General features: G+C 43.5%; 1 protein-coding gene across 1 annotated transcript in view; it reads right to left on the bottom strand.

The window, feature by feature from the left end:
* Window positions 1-20342, bottom strand: part of MATN2 (matrilin 2) — a 57974-nt gene that overhangs the window by 20577 nt on the left and 17055 nt on the right. Inside the window, exons 6-11 of the mRNA XM_081204461.1 lie at window positions 15664-15786; window positions 9728-9850; window positions 6982-7104; window positions 4402-4524; window positions 1244-1366; window positions 353-475 (exon numbers count right to left, since the gene is read on the bottom strand). Coding sequence (XP_081060587.1) covers window positions 353-475; window positions 1244-1366; window positions 4402-4524; window positions 6982-7104; window positions 9728-9850; window positions 15664-15786 — 738 coding nt within the window. The remainder of the gene's footprint in view (window positions 1-352; window positions 476-1243; window positions 1367-4401; window positions 4525-6981; window positions 7105-9727; window positions 9851-15663; window positions 15787-20342) is intronic.

The following is a 20342-nucleotide window of genomic DNA, read 5'->3' as shown; positions in this document are numbered from 1 at the left end:
AGCCTCTTATAAAATACAAAAAGGAAACCCATGCATTTCCCCTGTGGAAAGATGTGCAAGCTCCAGCAAGACAGCAGAAGCATGAGACCACTCTCATCATGCCTAAGGAGGCCTAGAGATCAGGGCTATTTGCCCTTGGATGCCCATGGATTCAAAATGAGATAGCAGCAGGAACTATCTCTACAGCCCTCACTGGTCCTCCACCTGCAACACCCAGTTAGTTCAGTAGACAAAGATGAGCTCTAGCATAGCACACACCTGAGCTGCAGGGAGGGAAGCGCTGAAACAGCACTCCCAGCCTCTGAAAGCAGGGCCTTCAGAATGAATAGCCCATTAAGGAGTGCTTGCTTACTTCTGCAGGTCTTCCCATCTTCGCTCAGTATGAATTCCTCGTGGCACTTGCAGGCATAGGAAATGCCATCGCTCACACAAAGGTGCTCACATCCATGGTCGACAGATCTACAGACATCTCTACCTGAAAACAGACAATTCGTTTCTTTTGTAACACCACATGATCGCCCCATGAGTCAACATGAAGACTATAAAACCTTTGGCTCTGCTTCCCCAAGCTCCCTCTCATAATCACTCATTTTAACTTTGGTTCGAGCTCAACAATCATCATAATACACAATACTGCTTAAATCTACTAGTGTCTGAAAACAACCCCCCCATGGGTAATTCTGTAACTATGTTATTCACAGTAATAACAGCTGGCAATTTTTATTTATCTGTTAACATATATATTAACTATATACATATAGTTGTTGTTTAGTCGTGTCCGACTCTTCGTGACCCCATGGACCAGAGAACGCCAGGCACTCCTGCCTTCCACTGCCTCCCGCACTTTGGTCAAACTTATGCTGGTAGCTCTGAGAACACTGTCCAACCATCTCGTCCTCTGCCGTCCCCTTCTCCTTGTGCCCTCCAACATCAGGGTCTTTTCCAGGGAGTCTTCTCTTCTCATGAGGTGGTCAAAGTATGGGAGCCTCAGCTTCACGATCTGTCCTTTCAGTGAGCACTCAGGGCTGATTTCCTTAAGAATGGAGAGGTTTGATCTTCTTGCAGTCCATGGGACTCTCAAGAGTCTCCTCCATGACCATAATTCAAAAGCATCAATTCTTTGGCGATCAGCCTTCTTTATGGTCCAGCTCTCACTTCCATACATACACACACACACACACACACACACACATATATATAGAGAGAGAAAATAAGTGAACTAGGTTGGGGAAAACGAACTTACGTTTGCAAGTTCTCCCATCCTCACGCAGCACATATCCTTCAAAGCACTGGCAGGCGTAAGATCTTTCACTATTTACACACAAATGTTCACAGTTGTGGTCATTCAGCAAACAATAGTCCACCCCTGGGAATAAAAAAGTTGTGATTATTATTATGTATTTGCAAAGAAGAGTCCTGACACCCAGGGAACTTGAAAACAGGCAAAGGAAACAACAAAGGAAGTGGAGGGAAATGAAGTCAGGGCAAACAGGATGATAACCGAGGAAGTTTCTAAATAGTTGATAGATTTAGTCTCCTGTGCACAGAATTAAAGTAAACACCCCTTGCCCAATCTTTTTTTTAGGGGGTGGGTGCCGGGGGGTGGGGGGAAAGGACATATGCACTTTCACTTAGTGCCACACCACCAAGAGCAGACCAATGGACCCTATGACTCTAGTTTGTGTACTCCAATGTGTATCTGGAGTTCCTGTGCATTTAAAGCAGGAAGAACTGACAATATGGAATCCTCCAGAGGATACTGGACCACAGCTCCCTTCAGCCAGCATAGCCATTGTTCAGGAAGTTGCAGTCCAACAATATCTGGTGGGCACTACATTGGCTCCCTGTGATTGAAAGTACCCCTTGGTAATTAGACCAATCAATCATTTTATTTGTATGGCACTTTCCCAAAGTTAAAGCCACACTGAAGGTGGCTTACAACCTGTTTTTAAAAAAGGATACATAACTAAAAACAAAACAGAAATTTGTTGGCATCTGTCTCTCTTGGGAGACAATGGTGGGTCACAAAAAGGCTAATTTGCCCCCGATGTTGAATAATTCTTTGCTTGCACAAGGGATTATAGCCACTTATTTCTCAAGTGCTTTGTATTAGAACTAGAATGAGTGTGCTGGGCTCTTTCCTCTGCTGTTGATTTAAGCAATTGTTAAACTTCAGGTCAATTGAGTAATATAACCCATGAGATTTCCTAGCAGCACAAAAGAAGTATTGCCTGTTTCTAAATAATAAGCAAGGCAAATTGGGAAGTAAGAATCTCCAGAAGGAAAAGCCATAAAATGAGAACTTTACACACAGGAGTTGAGTAGCGAATATAAAATTTTAGAGCTTTTGATGGAAATCCCAAGTGCTGCCCGGAGGAAAATAAAACTCCATCAAGGATAAACATTTCTCCTGTTACCCAGGAAAGAACTCTTTCCATTGGTAGGTTGATAAAACTATTTCAGCAAGCCTGTTGCTTTTTTGGCTACTCTGGATTCAAACAGACACCTAGGGCTGGGTTAGAATAGCTAGTACTAAAGTGTTATTCCCCTTAATTTTCAGTTTTTCCTTTCAAGCCACAGCATGCAAGTTTCTGTTTTAACTACTCAACCACAGGGTGTTGTCATATGATTACATACATACCAGGTAGTTATCTTAAAACTACATATTTCTGCTAACCCTCATCAAGTACCAGTAGTACCATAATCATGAATGGCTGCTTAACACTGTTGTTGTGCCGATGGTCACATTCCTTGATTTTACTTTTATGTAGGAAAAAGACTGGCTGAAATTAAACTGTTTTACTCAGAGATAGTAGACCCATCGAAGCTAATGAACATAAAGACTCTCCTCCCTGGAAGAGAGGGGAGTGGTTGTGGGCAGAAGCCCAAGCACCGCCCCTAGCAGGGGGCATTAGCCCCCTGCCTCCTCCTCTCACCTGGCAGGCGCCCACGCCCCCTCGGCAGGCATCCAACCAGGTGCCTTCGAGGGGGCGTGTTCAGCAGCCTTTTGCGGCGGCGCCAGCCTCTCCTCATTTTTCTCCGTCCTCTCGTCGCGAGTGTGTACTCTGTCCGATGCCTGCTTGGCGGGAGGCCATGGCACGACCCCCGGTGACATCAGGGGAGAGCCTATAGTTGGATTAGCATCAACAGGCTCCACCTACTGGTGAATAAACCCCCTTGTTTTAGACATCCAATGCCTAAGCCAATACCTTTTCACTGCTGTAATCAATAAAGTTGTGGCCTTTTCTTGCCCATTAACCTTATATCACGTGTCCTTGTGTATTTATTTCACATTGCGGGGGTCGGGTCCTCGAACCACAACTAAGGATTTAGCCACACTTCCTGTTGTCTTGCTGCTTTCCTACCTGGGGAAAACTGCTCTTTGGTGCTCAATCAGAGCAAATAGCAATCGGGTTTTCCATGTCTTGCTGTTTGTTCTGATTTAGAGCTAAAGAGCAGGTTTTCCCTGGGAATGGAGTGGGCCAAGGGGAAAACCACTCAGCCCCGTGCTTTCTAGGCACAGCTCAAGCGGAAGTGTGGGCAAGCCCTTAGTTAGGTCCATCAATTTCAATGGTCTACTCTAAGTAAAACATAGTTGAATACCACCCAAAGATTCTCAAAATTAACTGAGTGGGGAAAGGGAAGTTATTATCACTCATTACTAGTGATATGGGGAATTGTTAAGGAATGGGCCCTCCCCCCTTTTAAAATTTAGGCTGTGTACACACCAAAGTGTTAATGCACATATAAGTTGTGCATATTTGTTTTTTCCTTGTGCAAGTTCATCCACACATGAGCACTTTCAACTGAATTCTGTCTCATTTTCCCCTATCCATACAGGTAGGGTTTGCTTGATGGGGTATATTTACACTGTGTGCTGTTTCCCCTTCCCCTCAATTAGTACTAACCCACCCACCCTGAGTTCCACAAACCTGGGATCCATTGTGGGCATACAGGCAGGTGTTGTTTACCTTTGCATGCATGCTTTTGGTTTTTTTAAAGATACAAGTCTTCCAATACATCGGACTCGGATAAAACAATGGGTTATAACAAAAACAAAAAGGTGTATTATGCCTGGCCCCACTAGCAGCCCACTGAGGAATGCCTAACTAACAGAAGTAAAGGGTGGTGCGATATGGAACACATGAAAATAACAGGGAATGTCACTACCAATTTTAAAGGGCTAGCTTGGAATACGGGACTATAAAGCTTTGCTTTTGTTTATTGGCTCAAGATTCCAATCTGTCTGCTTTAATTATGCATTCCCAAAAAACCTGAGTGCATGCTATAATCTCGAGTTTTCCTCAAAATTGCCTTTCAGAACAAAATAAAAAAAAATCAGCACTTTAACCCACCTTGTTTTTCTCTAATTATATGCAATGACCAAATCAAGAGACTTACGTGAACAGGTCTTTAGATCCTCATTAATGATGAAACCTTCAGAACACTGGCAAATGTAAGAGTCCTTGGTGTTCAGGCACAGATGCTCACAGCCATGGTTGGACTCAGCACAGTGGTCTTTTCCTGGATTGTTATGTATCAGCAATGGCAAAGAATGCATTGGAATGTTAAAGCATTTTTAAAGCCCAGAAGTGAAAAATATGCAAGTAACAACCATCAGCAAAGCCCACCATTGTAAACTGTGACTTTGTTAAAACTTTGCACAGAATGGACAGACTGTACTTTCTGCATTTCATTGTCACGTGATCCCATTGTTTTACACCTGCAGCCATATATATATATATATACATACAGTCGTACCTTGGAAGTCAAATGGAATCCGTTCCAGAAGTCTATTTGACTTCAAAATGTTCAGAAACCAAAGCGTGGGCTTCTGATTGGCTGCAGGAAGGTCCTGCAGCCAATCGGAAGCCACATCGGACGTTCGACATCCAAAAAAACATTCAAAAACTGGAACACTCACTTCACATTTTAGATCGTTCAGGAGCCTAAACGTTCGGCAACGAAGCCGTTCGAGATCCGAGGTACAACTGTATACCTGAAAACTGAGGGAACATCTGATCAAGTGTACTCTATTATATTAACAAAGCAATCCAAACCTCCCTTACACTGGGTGGATGGTGGACTGGACTACTGTTTACATTTTTTGAGTAGAAGTCATACTTGGTAAAGTCACTACAATGTGACATTCACAGTGAAATCTTCAGGATTAACTGTGTAGCAGAATTATAATTTAATCATATGAAATGAGGAAACCTAACATCACCATTTTGCAAATTAGCGTGACTGCTCAGATGTTGCAGGAGCACTTCCTAACAGAGGAGAGAGAATGCCAGATATACACGCAACAGAGTATTTGTTAAGGTTTAAAGCCTGGACTGTTTGTTTCTCATGCGAAGGAACAACTGGGAGGTGCAGCTGATACGTGCTTTTATGAATGTACATTTCTCTCTATGCTGGCTCTGGCAGTACAGAGCAAAACACTTTTTTTTTCCTGGGGGGGAAATAGATCCAAGAGAGAGAGGGAGGGAGAGAGAGAAGGGAAGAAATCCCCCTTTCAAACAAACTCCTCTATTAACTTTCTGCTAGCAGACATTCTTTGCTATTTTTATAGCTCACTCTTAGAACCATTTCGAATAGGCAAACAGTCTGCACAATCCCTCCAGACTGTGCCTAAGTATAGGAATGGGATGGAAAAGTGCATTATATGAGCTCACGCTACATGCAAAGGAACACCCTCTTTGATTTCTATGACTATAGTAGAGGCTATTCACTTGCATGACCTGACTTTTCAGGGCCAAACCGGAAAGGACACCAGGGGATCTGTGATCAGTTTTCCTGCGTTTTTAGTGGTAAATAAAGCCACAAGAAGGAGATTGTGGTTTGACATATACCTACTGTTGAGGAGAGGTTTTTTTGGTGTGTGTTTTTTAAAAAAACAAACCCTGCTTCTGTGTACCATTTTCTCAATATGAATTGCCTCCCTGAAGCTTCAGTTGGTTCAGGGTGGAAACTTGTGGTACCATGGAGGAACCTATAGGTTTTCTCCTGCAGAGCAAATAGTTGTCTGGGGGCAGATTTTGCATCAGGAAAATGTTACAGGGAGAAAGGATTAAAAATCTCATCCTTAGTGCCGTAGTCCTGATCCTAATCCTACCCCTCCTGCAGCTGCATTTACCATTTTTTTAAAAAGAGACTTTTGGACAGATGATAGATATCCTGATTTCAGAGGCACCGAGTTTCGCGCGACATGGGGGGGGAGGGGCTCGTCGCATGCGTGTGACATCACACATGCGACACAGACATACGACATCACACTGCTGGATCGGCCAAGGCCCATCTAGTTCAACATCCTGTTCTTGCACTGGCCAATCAGATGCCCAGTGGAAGCTCAAAAGCAGAACCTGGTTGCAACAAAGCACTCCCCACTTGTGATTCTTAGCAGCTTGGCAGTCCAAATCATATTGCCACTTACAGCAGAGACAGAATACAGCCTTCATGGCGAACAGCAACTGATAATCTTATTCTCCATGAATTTGTCTAATTCCCTTTTAAAGCTATCCAAGCTGGTAGCCATCATTACTTCTAGTGGGAGTGAATTCCATAGTTTAAGTGCCATGTGGACAACTACTTAATATGTGGAGTTGCAAAAATAAATCAGTAAGTCATTTTTTTGCGTAAGAGATGCCTAAAGCAGGGAAACAGAGAGGCCCAGAACCAATAACAAAACACACACGCTGTGTGCTCTCATTGTTTTAGTTATTATCTACACTTTCTAAGATAAGGACCTAAAATACATCCAGCAGTAAGCTATTCCTCTTTCTAGAACTTTGCAGCAAGTTTGTTTGTTAAAGATATATATTTAAATCACATGCTGGCATTATCTCAGCTTATGTTGAATCTTGCTAGCTTTACAAAAGCCCATATTTATAAAAGCCTGAGGAGATCTGTAGCATAGGTTTGCTTCAGAACTCTGTCCAGTATACAGATTAACTCCACCAGAATGTCTGACATACTCACTTCTGCATGTTTTGCGGTCACGGTTCAGAGTGTATCCGGCTCGACATCTGCAAGTATACCCGTCTTCTGTGTTAACACATTCATGTTCACAGCCATGTTTTCCCAAAGCACAGACATTTATTCCTGTGGGAGGGAAAGGAAAACATGCAATGTAACAATGCTGGAACATAATCGTTTAAAAATAATACCTAAGAACCATCATGTAAAACCATTAAAAACACTCACCTTCCAGTTTATAATAATATAATAATAATAATAATTTATTATTTATACCCCGCCCATCTGGCTGGGTTTCCCCAGCCACTCTGGGCGGCTTCCAAAAGAATATTAAAATACTGTGATACATCAAACATTAAAAGCTTCCCTAAACAGGGCTGCCTTCAGATGTCTTCTAAAAGTCTGGTAGTTGTTGTTCTCTTTGACATCTGGTGGGAGGGCGTTCCACAGGGAGGGCGCCACTACCGAGAAGGCCCTCTGCCTGGTTCCCTGTAACTTGGCTTCTCGCAGTGAGGGAACCGCCAGAAGGCCCTCGGTGCTGGACCTCAGTGTCCGGGTAGAACGATGGGGGTGGAGACGCTCCTTCAGGTATACTGGACCGAGGCCGTTTAGGGCTTTAAAGGTCAGCACCAACACTTTGAATTGTGCTCGGAAACGTACTGGGAGCTAGACACCAAAAGCAAAATTAAGAGTTCACTAGGACTGTTTGCATATGCAAGAGACAGTATCAGGAGGACAAGACCTTTCAAAATATTTGGCTATTGCAGAGATTATCTGTGTGTATTGCACTTGATATGGTTTGTTTATGTAGAGTTCTTGGCTGATTTTAGCAGGTCCAGCATCACTGCTTAGCATACCCAGCAGAACACCTGCTGTAACCCAATGATGCCATTAGTGATGACATTGCCTACTGGGGCCTCCACTGCACCCGCCATCTTATTTTTCCCAAAATGCAATGCTCCACAAAATTTCATTTTTTATGTGGTGCATTGTGGGGGGGGGGAGGTGAAAAACCATGGTTTGCCAAAAAAAGGGGGGGACCTGCCATGCTTGTTTGTTCTACTCGTAAAGTGCAGGGCAGGGATGATTTGAATTGCATTTCATTTTGGGAAAACTAAGAAAGGGTCTGCAACTTTAACTGTTGGCAGTAGTGGATGGTGTGATGGGGCTATCGTGCTCATCTGACCTCCCATCTGTCGTGCTGCTGTTCCTTACAGGCAACGCGGCATTAAGGAAGGCATGGTAAAGGTAAAGGGACCCCTGACCATTAGGTCCAGTCATGGCTGACTCTGGGGTTGTGGCGCTCATCTCGCTTTATTGGCCGAGGGAGCCGGCGTACAGCTTCCGGGTCATGTGGCCAGCATGACTAAGCCGCTTCTGGCGAACCAGAGCAGCACACGGAAACGCCATTTACCTTCCCACCGGAGCGGTTCCTATTTATCTACTTGCACTTTGACATGCTTTTGAACTGCTAGGTTGGCAGGAGCAGGGACCGAGCAACGGGAGCTCACCCCATTGCGGGGATTCGAACCGCTGACCTTCTGATCGGCAAGTCCTAGGCTCTGTGGTTTAACCCACAGCACCACCGTTGTCCCTCTAGGAAGGCATGGTACAAACACACAAATGGGAATGCCAGATAGGCTCCACCACACCAACCTCTCCCTTCCTCCTCTACCTCTCAGTAAGCAGCAGTAGCAATGTTGCTGACTGGAGGTCAGGTGAGTGCTGCCTTCTCTCCATGATGTATGCTGCTGGCTCTTGGAGTTCCATTTGGCTGCCCACTACCAAGAGCCTGTTAGAATTCCTGCTCCATGACAGCAGTCATGGGATTGTTGTCTATCTCATGGACGGTATATGTTTTAACTCCACAGAGTGGGAAGTGACGGAGAAGGATGTTTGTGTTACTGTGTTCCGTGAAGTGGGACTATTGTCCTTTGTTCATTCTCTTTGCTGTCTGATGCTAGAGAGAGAGGGAGCCACGTTGCAGGGCTCTGTGTGTGTTTCTATGTAAATAAAGTAGATTAGCCAACATGCTGAGTTGCTGAGGTCTGTCATGCAAGCTGCGAACACTCTGAGGATCCCTAGGTGTGCCAATGTCTGTTGGCATCAGTCGCTGTGATGTTCGGGCTGAAGAAAGCTTTTGAAGCTCCCAAACGATCGACCAGGAGAGAGAGAACATGCCAATCGGGCATGTGTCTCTACCAGGGTCCTACTCGAGTGTAGGACAAGCTCCTGACAGAGCCTACCATTCAACCCTAGATGCAATTCTGCCTCTTAGGGTGGTTTCATCAGTTTCTTTGTGTAAGTGTTGTTCTCCAAAATGCATGGCTCTGGCTGTTTCTGGGAATATAGTCAAATAAACTTTGCACTATTGTAATATATAAACATAAAGTTAAAAAGGTAACGTGCAAAATCCTCAATGCAAATCAGCCACCAAAAGTCAGTGCAACTTCTAAGTTTCATACTGGTTTTTAAAGAGGCTTAGGGATGGTGATTTGGAAGAACATCATGAGACCGCTTTCTTAATGCACATGTGCTGCTTTAAGTTGGCACAGAGATATTTCTATGTGCCTGGGGGATTGGTTGGTTGATTTTAGGAATTATAATGAAGACATAAGGAGGAGGTGGTTTTTAAAGGCATGTTCAAAAGTTACACCTCAAAACGGCAAAAAGGAACAAAAAAAAGCTGTGATGGTGATGTTGAGAAGTAAAAACAGATGAACTTACTATACACTTTAGGACAACATACTTTTGCACGTTCTCTTATCTGGATTGAGAGTAAAGCCTTGCTGGCATCGGCAGTAATAGGATTCATCTGTATTGACACACTCCTGCTGGCAGCCATGGTTCTGCATTGCACAGTAGTCTGGTCCTGAAGATTGGGAGGGAGGGGGCAATTATTATTATTTAAGTAACAGGAGTAGTACACAAAGTGAGCAGACTGTAATCAAAAATAAAGGCTTCAGCCAGAGATGTAACTATAAGAAGAACATTAGTTTTTCACAGAAAATTGAAGAAAATCTTTATAAATCTGGGGACAGAAGCAAACCGCAGGCCAGTCTGACACCCCCAAAGCTGCATCTACACCATGTTGAGCTCAGTGCTGCACTCTCAATAACTGGCAGCAACATGAGGTGTTAGGGGGTCCAGAAATATATATATGTGCTATACACCACACCCCCTCAACAGTATTTATAGGAACTCAAACACTGAGATCCTGCTCTGTTCCAGTAACAAGAAGCCGAAAGCACCAGCCTGAAGATGACGAGTGAGACCTCGTCGAAACGTCGCCTAGACACCCCAACTCTTACACGGGAAGACACCCGAAGACAACAAAACCTGCATATATATATATATATATATATATTTGCTTTCGTAGATTTTCACGGGTACAGGAATGCAGGTTTTGGTGTCTTCGGGTGTCTTCCCGTGTAAGAGTTGGGGTGTCTAGGCGACGTTTCGACGAGGTCTCACTCGTCATCTTCAGGCTGGTGCTTTCGGCTTCTTGTTACTGGAACAGAGCAGGATCTCAGTGTTTGAGTTCCTATAAATACTGTTGAGGGGGTGTGGTGTATAGCCTCCAACGTTCTGGGCAGAGAGGAAGTTCCCAGGTTAGTGTGTCTTTTCTTCTTTTGTTCATTAATTACTTGAGGGATATCTTGAGTGATTTCTTGAGTGATATTCTGAGTACCACTTAGGAGGGTCATTAGGTGTGGATTAGTTGCTAAAGCTTTCGTGTCTTGACCTCTTGAGCTAGTGAAGAGTTTTTTCTGAGAAGATGGCTGTACTGCACTTAGTTGTGCTCTGGCTTGGCTTCGTGTATAGGGGCGAGCTGTGGTTTTGTGCCCTGTGCCAGCCAGATCTGTGTAGGGATTGCAGGGGGGTGCAGCATCCGGAGGTGCCACTATGGTTTGGCTGCTGGATGGTGTCTGTAATTTATCTGTGGAGAGGGTCTGGGTTTGGGTCTGGTGTGGTTGATTGGAGATGGCGTTCTGTGTGCCTCTGGTTCTGGTGTCGGTTTTTGTGGGGAGGGCTATTTTCCAGATGTCTGGCAGGCGGGACGTATCGTCACGCTTGTTCATGTTGTGAGGGTGTTTCTCTATCTCGATGGCTTCCATGATTATTCTCTTGTGGTGGTGTTCCATGTTAAAGAGCAATTTGGAATCTGAAAAATTAATTTCGTGTCCTGTTTCTTTCATGTGTTGGTAAAGAGAGGAAGTTTTTTCTTCTTTTTTGACGGCATTCTTGTGTTCTGCGATACGTGCATTTATTCGTCTGTTTGTTTGTCCAATGTACGTGGCTGGGCAGACTTTGCAGGGTATTTCATAGACCCCTTGGTTTTCTAACTGGATTTTATCTTTGGGGTTTCTGAGGATATTGGCTATTTTTTGGTTGGTGCAAAAGGCTGTTTTGATATTGTGTTTATGGAGGATTTTGCTAATTTTATCTGTAGTGCCCTTGATATAAGGAAGGAGGGCCATGCCATTGTTTTCTTCTGTGTCTTGGTTTTTGGGGGGTGTTTCTTTTTGGATTAGCTTCGTAACCCTGTTTTGCTGGTATCCGTTGGCGATTAACACATTTGAAAGATTCTGTAACTCAGTTGTCAAGTGGTCTTTGTCAGCCAGGCGTTTGGTTCTGGAGATGAGAGTCTTGGCTACGGAGTTTATTTGTGCAGGGTGGTGGTGTGATTGTGCATGTAAGTAGCGGTTGGTGTGTGTTTTTTTCCAGTAGATAGTGTGTCCTAGGGAGCCATCAGGTTTTTTGTAGATTAGGACGTCAAGGAAGGGAAGTTGGTTGTTGGCTTCTATTTCCATAGTGAATTGTATTTTGGGGTGTAGGCTGTTGAGATGTGTGAGGAAGCTATCTAGTTTTTTCTTCCCGTGTGGCCAAATTACAAAGGTGTCGTCAACATACCTGAGCCAAAGTTTGGGTTTGTGTTCTGACTTGTCTAAAGCATTGGTTTCAAAGTGTTCCATGTACAGATTTGCGATGACCGGTGAGAGGGGTGATCCCATAGGTGCTCCTTCTATCTGTTTGTATCTTTGTCCATTGTGGATGAAGTACGTGTTGGATAGGCAGTGGTTGGTCAGGTCCAGGATGTATTCGGGGGGATTGTATTTGTTTTGAATGGCTGTCAAGGCTTCATTAATGGGCACTTGTGTGAAGAGAGATACAACATCGAAGCTCACAAGTAGGTCGTCGGGATGTAGGTTTTGCTTCTTTATTGTTTCTATGAACTGGAAGGAGTTTGTAACGTGTGAAGCGATAGATTCTGCATAGGGCTGAAGTTGCTTAGCGAGAAATTTAGCGAGATTTTGTAGAGGTGAGCCTATGGAGCTGACTATTGGTCTGAGTGGTGTTCCTTCTTTGTGTATCTTGGGGAGACCGTAGAGTTTGGGGCATCTGGATGATTTTTCTCTGGGGATGATTCTTAGCTGGATTTCTTCACTGATAGGAGAGGCTTTTATTTTGGATTTGGTGGTTTTTTCCAGATAGGTGGTGGGATCTGTTTTTATACATCCTGGACCTGACCAACCACTGCCTATCCAACACGTACTTCATCCACAATGGACAAAGATACAAACAGATAGAAGGAGCACCTATGGGATCACCCCTCTCACCGGTCATCGCAAATCTGTACATGGAACACTTTGAAACCAATGCTTTAGACAAGTCAGAACACAAACCCAAACTTTGGCTCAGGTATGTTGACGACACCTTTGTAATTTGGCCACACGGGAAGAAAAAACCAGATAGCTTCCTCACACATCTCAACAGCCTACACCCCAAAATACAATTCACTATGGAAATAGAAGCCAACAACCAACTTCCCTTCCTTGACGTCCTAATCTACAAAAAACCTGATGGCTCCCTAGGACACACTATCTACCGGAAAAAAACACACACCAACCGCTACTTACATGCACAATCACACCACCACCCTGCACAAATAAACTCCGTAGCCAAGACTCTCATCTCCAGAACCAAACGCCTGGCTGACAAAGACCACTTGACAACTGAGTTACAGAATCTTTCAAATGTGTTAATCGCCAACGGATACCAGCAAAACAGGGTTACGAAGCTAATCCAAAAAGAAACACCCCCCAAAAACCAAGACACAGAAGAAAACAATGGCATGGCCCTCCTTCCTTATATCAAGGGCACTACAGATAAAATTAGCAAAATCCTCCATAAACACAATATCAAAACAGCCTTTTGCACCAACCAAAAAATAGCCAATATCCTCAGAAACCCCAAAGATAAAATCCAGTTAGAAAACCAAGGGGTCTATGAAATACCCTGCAAAGTCTGCCCAGCCACGTACATTGGACAAACAAACAGACGAATAAATGCACGTATCGCAGAACACAAGAATGCCGTCAAAAAAGAAGAAAAAACTTCCTCTCTTTACCAACACATGAAAGAAACAGGACACGAAATTAATTTTTCAGATTCCAAATTGCTCTTTAACATGGAACACCACCACAAGAGAATAATCATGGAAGCCATCGAGATAGAGAAACACCCTCACAACATGAACAAGCGTGACGATACGTCCCGCCTGCCAGACATCTGGAAAATAGCCCTCCCCACAAAAACCGACACCAGAACCAGAGGCACACAGAACGCCATCTCCAATCAACCACACCAGACCCAAACCCAGACCCTCTCCACAGATAAAGTACAGACACCATCCAGTAGCCAAACCATAGTGGCACCTCCGGATGCTGCACCCCCCTGCAATCCCTACACAGATCTGGCTGGCACAGGGCACAAAACCACAGCTCGCCCCTATACACGAAGCCAAGCCAGAGCACAACTAAGTGCAGTACAGCCATCTTCTCAAAAAAACTCTTCACAAGCTCAAGAGGTCAAGACACGAAAGCTTTAGCAACTAATCCACACCTAATGACCCTCCTAAGTGGTACTCAGAATATCACTCAAGAAATCACTCAAGATATCCCTCAAGTAATTAAGGAACAAAAGAAGAAAAGGCACACTAACCTGGGAACTCCCTCTCTGCCCAGAACGTTGGAGGCTATACACCACACCCCCTCAACAGTATTTATAGGAACTCAAACACTGAGATCCTGCTCTGTTCTAGTAACAAGAAGCCGAAAGCACCAGCCTGAAGATGACGAGTGAGACCTCGTCGAAACGTCGCCTAGACACCCCAACTCTTACACGGGAAGACACCCGAAGACACCAAAACCTGCATTCCTGTACCCGTGAAAATCTACGAAAGCAAATATATATATATATATATATATATATATATATATATATATATATATTTATTTATTTATACCCCGCCCTTCCCGGTTCAAAAACTGGGCTCAGGGTGGCTTACAACAAATTTAAAACATTTACTTATAAAAGCAGCATAAAATACAGTATAAAAACATGAATAACAATAAAATTCAAAAATCAATTAGATAATTCCCAGGGCTAGCTGGCTGAATTGGCCCTACTTTGGCCAGCGAGGAGGCCAGGGCAGAATTAGCTGTGGGGTGTCAGAGTGGGTGATCTTCATAAAAGGGGAGGGGGAGGGAAGAGAAGGGAGATAAAAGATACAGCCCCACCCATGCAACCCTGCCAGCCACTAATGGGAACAGAATACATCTAATTGGTCTTATTGGACCCATAACCCCAACATTCCGCAGATGAAAATAGGGACCTTCTAGTCTACATCAGTATCACTGCCAGGAGGGGCTTTTTTTGGTTTTTTGCACATTAATATTTTTATTAAAGTTTTCCATGATACAGCTGGCCTCCCTGAAGCCCAGCTAGCTCCAATGCCCACCTATGACTCCCATAATCTCCTAGCCCCTGCTACCTCTTAAACCCCAGCCCCCCCAGAGGCCGGCCTGCACCCCACCAGCTGGTCCCCAGATGTTGTTGGACTACAACTCCCATCATTCCTAGCCAGCATGATCAGTGGTCAGGGATGATGGGAGTTGTAGGCCAACATCTGGGGACCCACAGGTTGAGAACGCTGAGCTACACCCTTTCCCACGACCTTCAGGGCCTGCTCCTGCCCAGGGTCTCCTCCAGCCGCTGTCTTCTCTTCAGGCCTGACCTAGCTCACTTTCTCTTGTTTTTATTTGGCATGCCCAGCTGGATGGGTGGCTATGGGTCTGCCAGCCTGGAGAGTCGCAACCTCCCATGGCAAGGATGGCAGTGGCCCTGTTGCCTCCTTCCCCCTTCCTCTTCTTCCTCTTCCTGATGCTGCTGCTACTCCACCGGCCGTCCAGCTGGTCAGCCTGGCTTCCTTCCTTGGACCCAGCACAAGACTCTTCTCCCTTCCTTCCACCCTGCTTTCTTTTGACTGCCAGGAGCGGTGGCAAAGGAGGAGGCTGAGTTGGGCAACACTCTCTTCCCCCTATTTCCCCCAACATGAAGCCATGCTTTCTGCCACCTGTATCATATGGGCACATGTACTAAAGTGTGTTGTTAATTGTACATTATGGCAGAACTTCATCTAGGCCAGTTCACCTACTAGGAATGGCCCTTCTAGAATATCTGCAACCTGAGATCCTTTTCATTGGAGATGCCATGGACTGTAGCCAGGACCTCCTGCATGCAAAACAGTTGGTGGAACTGTGGCACTTCCCCTTACAACAGACTGTATGCACCTGTGTGCTACTATCTGAAAGAACTGAGCATTTGATGTGGAAAACTTACGCCTGCAGGTTTTTTTATCCGGATTGAGAATGAACCCTTTGCGGCATTGACAGTAGTAGGAGTCTTCAGTATTAATGCATTCATGTTGACAGCCTTGGTTATTCAAAGCACAGTAATTTACAACTGAAAAACAAACAAGAACCACAAGCTCACTCAGGGACAGAACTTGGTTTGCAACGTTGTTGGTGGGCAGGTAGCCCATCTAGGAGATGGAAAACTCTGATCCTAAACCTCCGGAGCCTTGCTGGATATCTTCTGGAGAAGAAAACCCTACACAAATCTGGAGTGGAGTTCCTAATATGACTGGATGGTGCCTTGTACACTTCCTGTCAGCAACTAAGCTAAGCTGCTAACAAAGATATAACTCTGCTTTGCTTTGGACCACATCAGCAAGGCCAAAGAGTTGTCATCTGGGCAGCCCAGGACCTCCATACCCTCTGCCTAGGCTTGCGCCTTGAGGAAGTCACTTTGGTGTTGCTAACACAGCAGCTTGACTTCATCCCTGGAGGCTCACTCCATTGTCTCTCAAGACAGATGGATGCCAACATAACAACAACTTATCAACTAAGGCCCTTAGTCAGGTGCTGCTGAAAGAAGTGGACAATGTGTATGTGGTTTTCCATCTAGATTGAGCACTGATGCTCAACAACAATCTGTTCTCTTTCTTGACTATCACAGTGCAGCCAAAATAAACTTGACTCTGACTGCTCGAGGTTAAACACGAAAGTTTCCTTTTTCATCGCCTAGAAAAATTTACAGTTTGGAAGAAACCTAGGGTGTTACTTAAAATGTGGCGAGTACGGAACAATATTCAGGAACTGGATCCTTTGGGAAGCAGTGATTTGGTTAGAACTAGTCTCTCTCTTCCAGTGCTATTTTTCCAGAAGAAGAAAAAGGTGCTGGAACTCACCATGAACACCTCACTCGTTCTCTTAGAACAGGGGTAGGCAAACTAAGGCCTGGGGGCCGGATCCAGCCCAATCGCCTTCTCAATCCGGCCCATGGACGGTCTGGGAATCAGCGTGTTTTTACATGAGTGGAATGTGTCCTTTTATTTAAAATGCACCTCTGGGTTATTTGTGGGGCATAGGAATTTGTTCATTTCCGCCCCTCCAAAATATAGTCCAGTCCCCCACAAGGTCTGAGGGACAGTGGACCGGCCCCCTGCTGAAAAAGTTTGCTGATCCCTGTCTTAGAATGACAATGAAGACAATGAGAGGTGCTAGAACTGAGTTCCAGTGAGTTCAGGCTGAAAAAACAACCCTGCTCTCTCCATACAACATTGAAGAAAGAATTCCACATTGGCAGGTTATCAATGAAACAAAAAAATTGACCCAGGAATGCCATTTTTGGCAGACGCTCCGTGTTGTACCCAACACGGAGCGTCTACCAAAAATGGCATCCCTGGGTCAATTTGTTTGTTTCATTGATATACTCCATTTCCTCCAAGGAGCGAAAGGCATGAGAGACTGTGACTGGGCCAGGGTCCCCCACTGAGTTTCATAGCTGAGCAGGGATTTGAACCCAGGTCTTCCATATTCCAGTCTATACTATACACTGTACCATACTGACTCTCCTTCTCTCCTGTAGAATCAGTTTATTGTATTGTGATATCAATTCATTGTGAATTTTCCACAGCTAATTATGTGGATAAATGGTAAAGAAATATGATGTCACCCCTTTAAACCCTCTGAGAAAGGTGTAGCCTCTACACTTCACACCTTGTTTCAACCCTGATTCCCCTCACCTGTTCTCCCCATCAAGAGGACCTTATTTGAGCACCACCATGGCAAATGGTGGAGGACATAAGCTGGCATGGTTGAACACAGCAGCTTCCTTCTCTCTCCCTTAAAAAAGCATTTAAAGGAATGAGCAATTTGTGGATCTGGCAACTGTCCAATGAAGCCACTTACTGTTCTGCAAACTAGTTTTGTCCCTCTGTGTTACCAAGCTTATGATGTAAACCCTGGCCTCATAGTTCACCATGACTTGTTTACTTACATTATTATCCCATTCTTCCTCCAAGAAGCTGAAAGATGCATGCATGCTATTCTCCGTCCTCTATTCCCCCCTTACAACAACCTTATAAATTAGTTACAGGTAGGTAGCCGTATTGGTCTGCCATAGTCAAAATAAAAAAATTCCTTCCAGTAGCACCTTAAAGACCAACTAAGTTAGTTCTTGGTATGAGCTTTCGTGTGCATGCACACTTCTTCAGATACCTGAAGAATATCTGAAGAATATATCTGAAGAAGTGTGAATGCACACGAAAGCTCATACCAAGAACTAACTTAGTTGGTCTTTAAGGTGCTACTGGAAGGAATACTTATAAATTAGGCAACTTAGCCTCAGGACCTCCCATTGAGCTTCACAGCTATTTGAACTTGGGCCTTCCCAGCCAGCCCTCTAGCCATTACACCATACTGGGCTTGTATTGCTCTTTGACAGCAAGAAGCATTGTTGTAGTCATTTTGGTAATTTATATTCACTAAATATAAACAGGACGTAATATTTATCTACAAAGCACTAGGCAAGATGCCAAAACTAAACTAATTTGTGAAAGTGGTTGTGAAATGGTGTGAGCTATACCCTGAAAATATTAAACATTGTATATCTGTCATTGTGCAAACTCCCATTACTCAAAATTTCTGCTTATTAGAATATATTTGTGCCCTTCTCAAATGCCTTCTATTTGCCTAAATGTAAACCTGTTAATCAAAGCCCTCTTTCAGAACATTCTAAATTGTTTGGAATGCTCTGCAGATTTTGGATAGAGGAAGCTGAACTGTATTTATCTCTGTGGAGCTTGTGTCAGTTTTTAAAGAATTATTCTAAACAAAGGATAAACATAATCAAATCGCAAAGTGGTTTCTTAGATCATTTGGACTAATAAAAAGAACAAAGTTTCCATTTTTTGCCCTTGAAATAATGTCATGTTTTATATAAATTTTACCAAGTACGGCATTCCCAACAGTGCCAACTAAGCCATTATGAACTAGCTGCTAGATCCTGTTATATTTCTTTTTTACGTTCCAAAATCATATTACTTTAAAAAAAAAATTTAATGTCCATTTGTTTGGATTAATGCATTCTCCCCAAATCCCACAACTGTAACTCTGCCATAATTTAGGCAACCTTGGGAAAACAGAACAAAAAGCAGCTGATAATATTCTTTCACATTATGGGAGTTTCTGCTTTGCTGACTTAAAGAAATTGGGCAGAGTCCAAACAATTTAGACTTTCCGTCATGTAGGATGTGTAACCACTTTCCTGGCAAACACCTTCCTTGTTCCAGGCCGAAGACAGTCATATGGAACATTTCTTGAAAATTAAAGCAATAATCAGCTTTCCCTTAAAAATCTCAAGCGCAATTTTTCAGCAGCCTCGTGAGACAAAATTATAGTAACAGCAATCTACTCTAACCACAGTACATTTCAGGATATAATTTACTTATTTATACTAATGAAGACCCAATCAATGGGAAAACAGTTATTTCGAAAATACAAAAGTAGTCAGCGACTAGCACCTTTGTCGAATAGATGAGTAATAGGGTTGGATCCCTTACTCAGAGTAGACCCATTGAAATTCATGGATACTAGTTGTGTACGTTAATTTCAGTGGGTCTGCTCTGAGCTACAACCAGCATTCAGCTTCCTGAGAACAGTTTCTTTCTATCCACTCTCTCGACATCATGCATGATGTTATAAATCTCTATCATGTCCCCTCTTGCTTTCCCTTTTTCTAAACTAAAAAGTCCCAATTATTACACACATCATCATCATCATCATCATCTTATTATTATTTGTACCCTGCCCATCTGATTAGGTTGCCCCAGCCACTCTGGGCAACTTCCATCATATACAAAAACATAATCAATCTTTTACAGCTCTACAATATCCACTTTGAAATGAGGCAATATGAATAGTAAACATACTAAACTTATAGGACAGCATATAGACCAACTATTTATAACATTTATCTGAATAGCATTTATAGAATATCTAGAAATGAAAAGCATTTAAATTGATATTTTATTAGACCAACTTCTATCAGTGTAAAGTAGGCAAAACTTTCCATTAGACTTTTTTTTTTTAATGGCAGTTTGGTTCTTCTTATACTTTGCATGTGAATTTGCTTTATAGCTAATTCCCAGCAAGGTAGTCGATAGACGTATATCTTAAAGTCACTTCAGCTAGTCTGCTGTATTGCAGGAGAGAGAATATATGCATAGATTGTTGTTGTTACTAGGGATATTGGCCATTGGCGTAGAAAAAAACTGACTACAATTCTCCCATCTGTTTTTTGTTGTTGTTCCTTTCCCCTGAAAACATGTTTATCTGCTTCTGATTACTACTTTTGTTAAATATTTCACATTGTTTGAAAGCCAGAAGGGTGTGGAGGGTACTGAACATATTGCCTTCTATGGTCTGGTCCCAATCATATATACATTGCAATGGATTCCAACGAAGAGTTGCAAGAAAGAAATTGTAGTATCCTGATGAGGGTCAGTCATCTCTAATATTAAGTGTGAAGGGCACACAATTTTATCTGCTACTGGAAGGATTTTTTTAAATTTTATCTGGTGAGGGATAATGTACACACACAAAACACTACATATGCAACATCTTTTGTGTGTTCTCACATACACATATGTGCTGTGTTGCCGTATTACTTCAGTT

This window comes from Podarcis bocagei (genome assembly GCF_964188305.1).
Source record: "Podarcis bocagei genome assembly, chromosome: 8".
Lineage (NCBI taxonomy): Eukaryota > Metazoa > Chordata > Lepidosauria > Squamata > Lacertidae > Podarcis > Podarcis bocagei.
The sequence above is the reverse complement of the archived record's forward strand: the minus strand, read 5'-3'. Positions and strand labels throughout refer to the sequence as shown.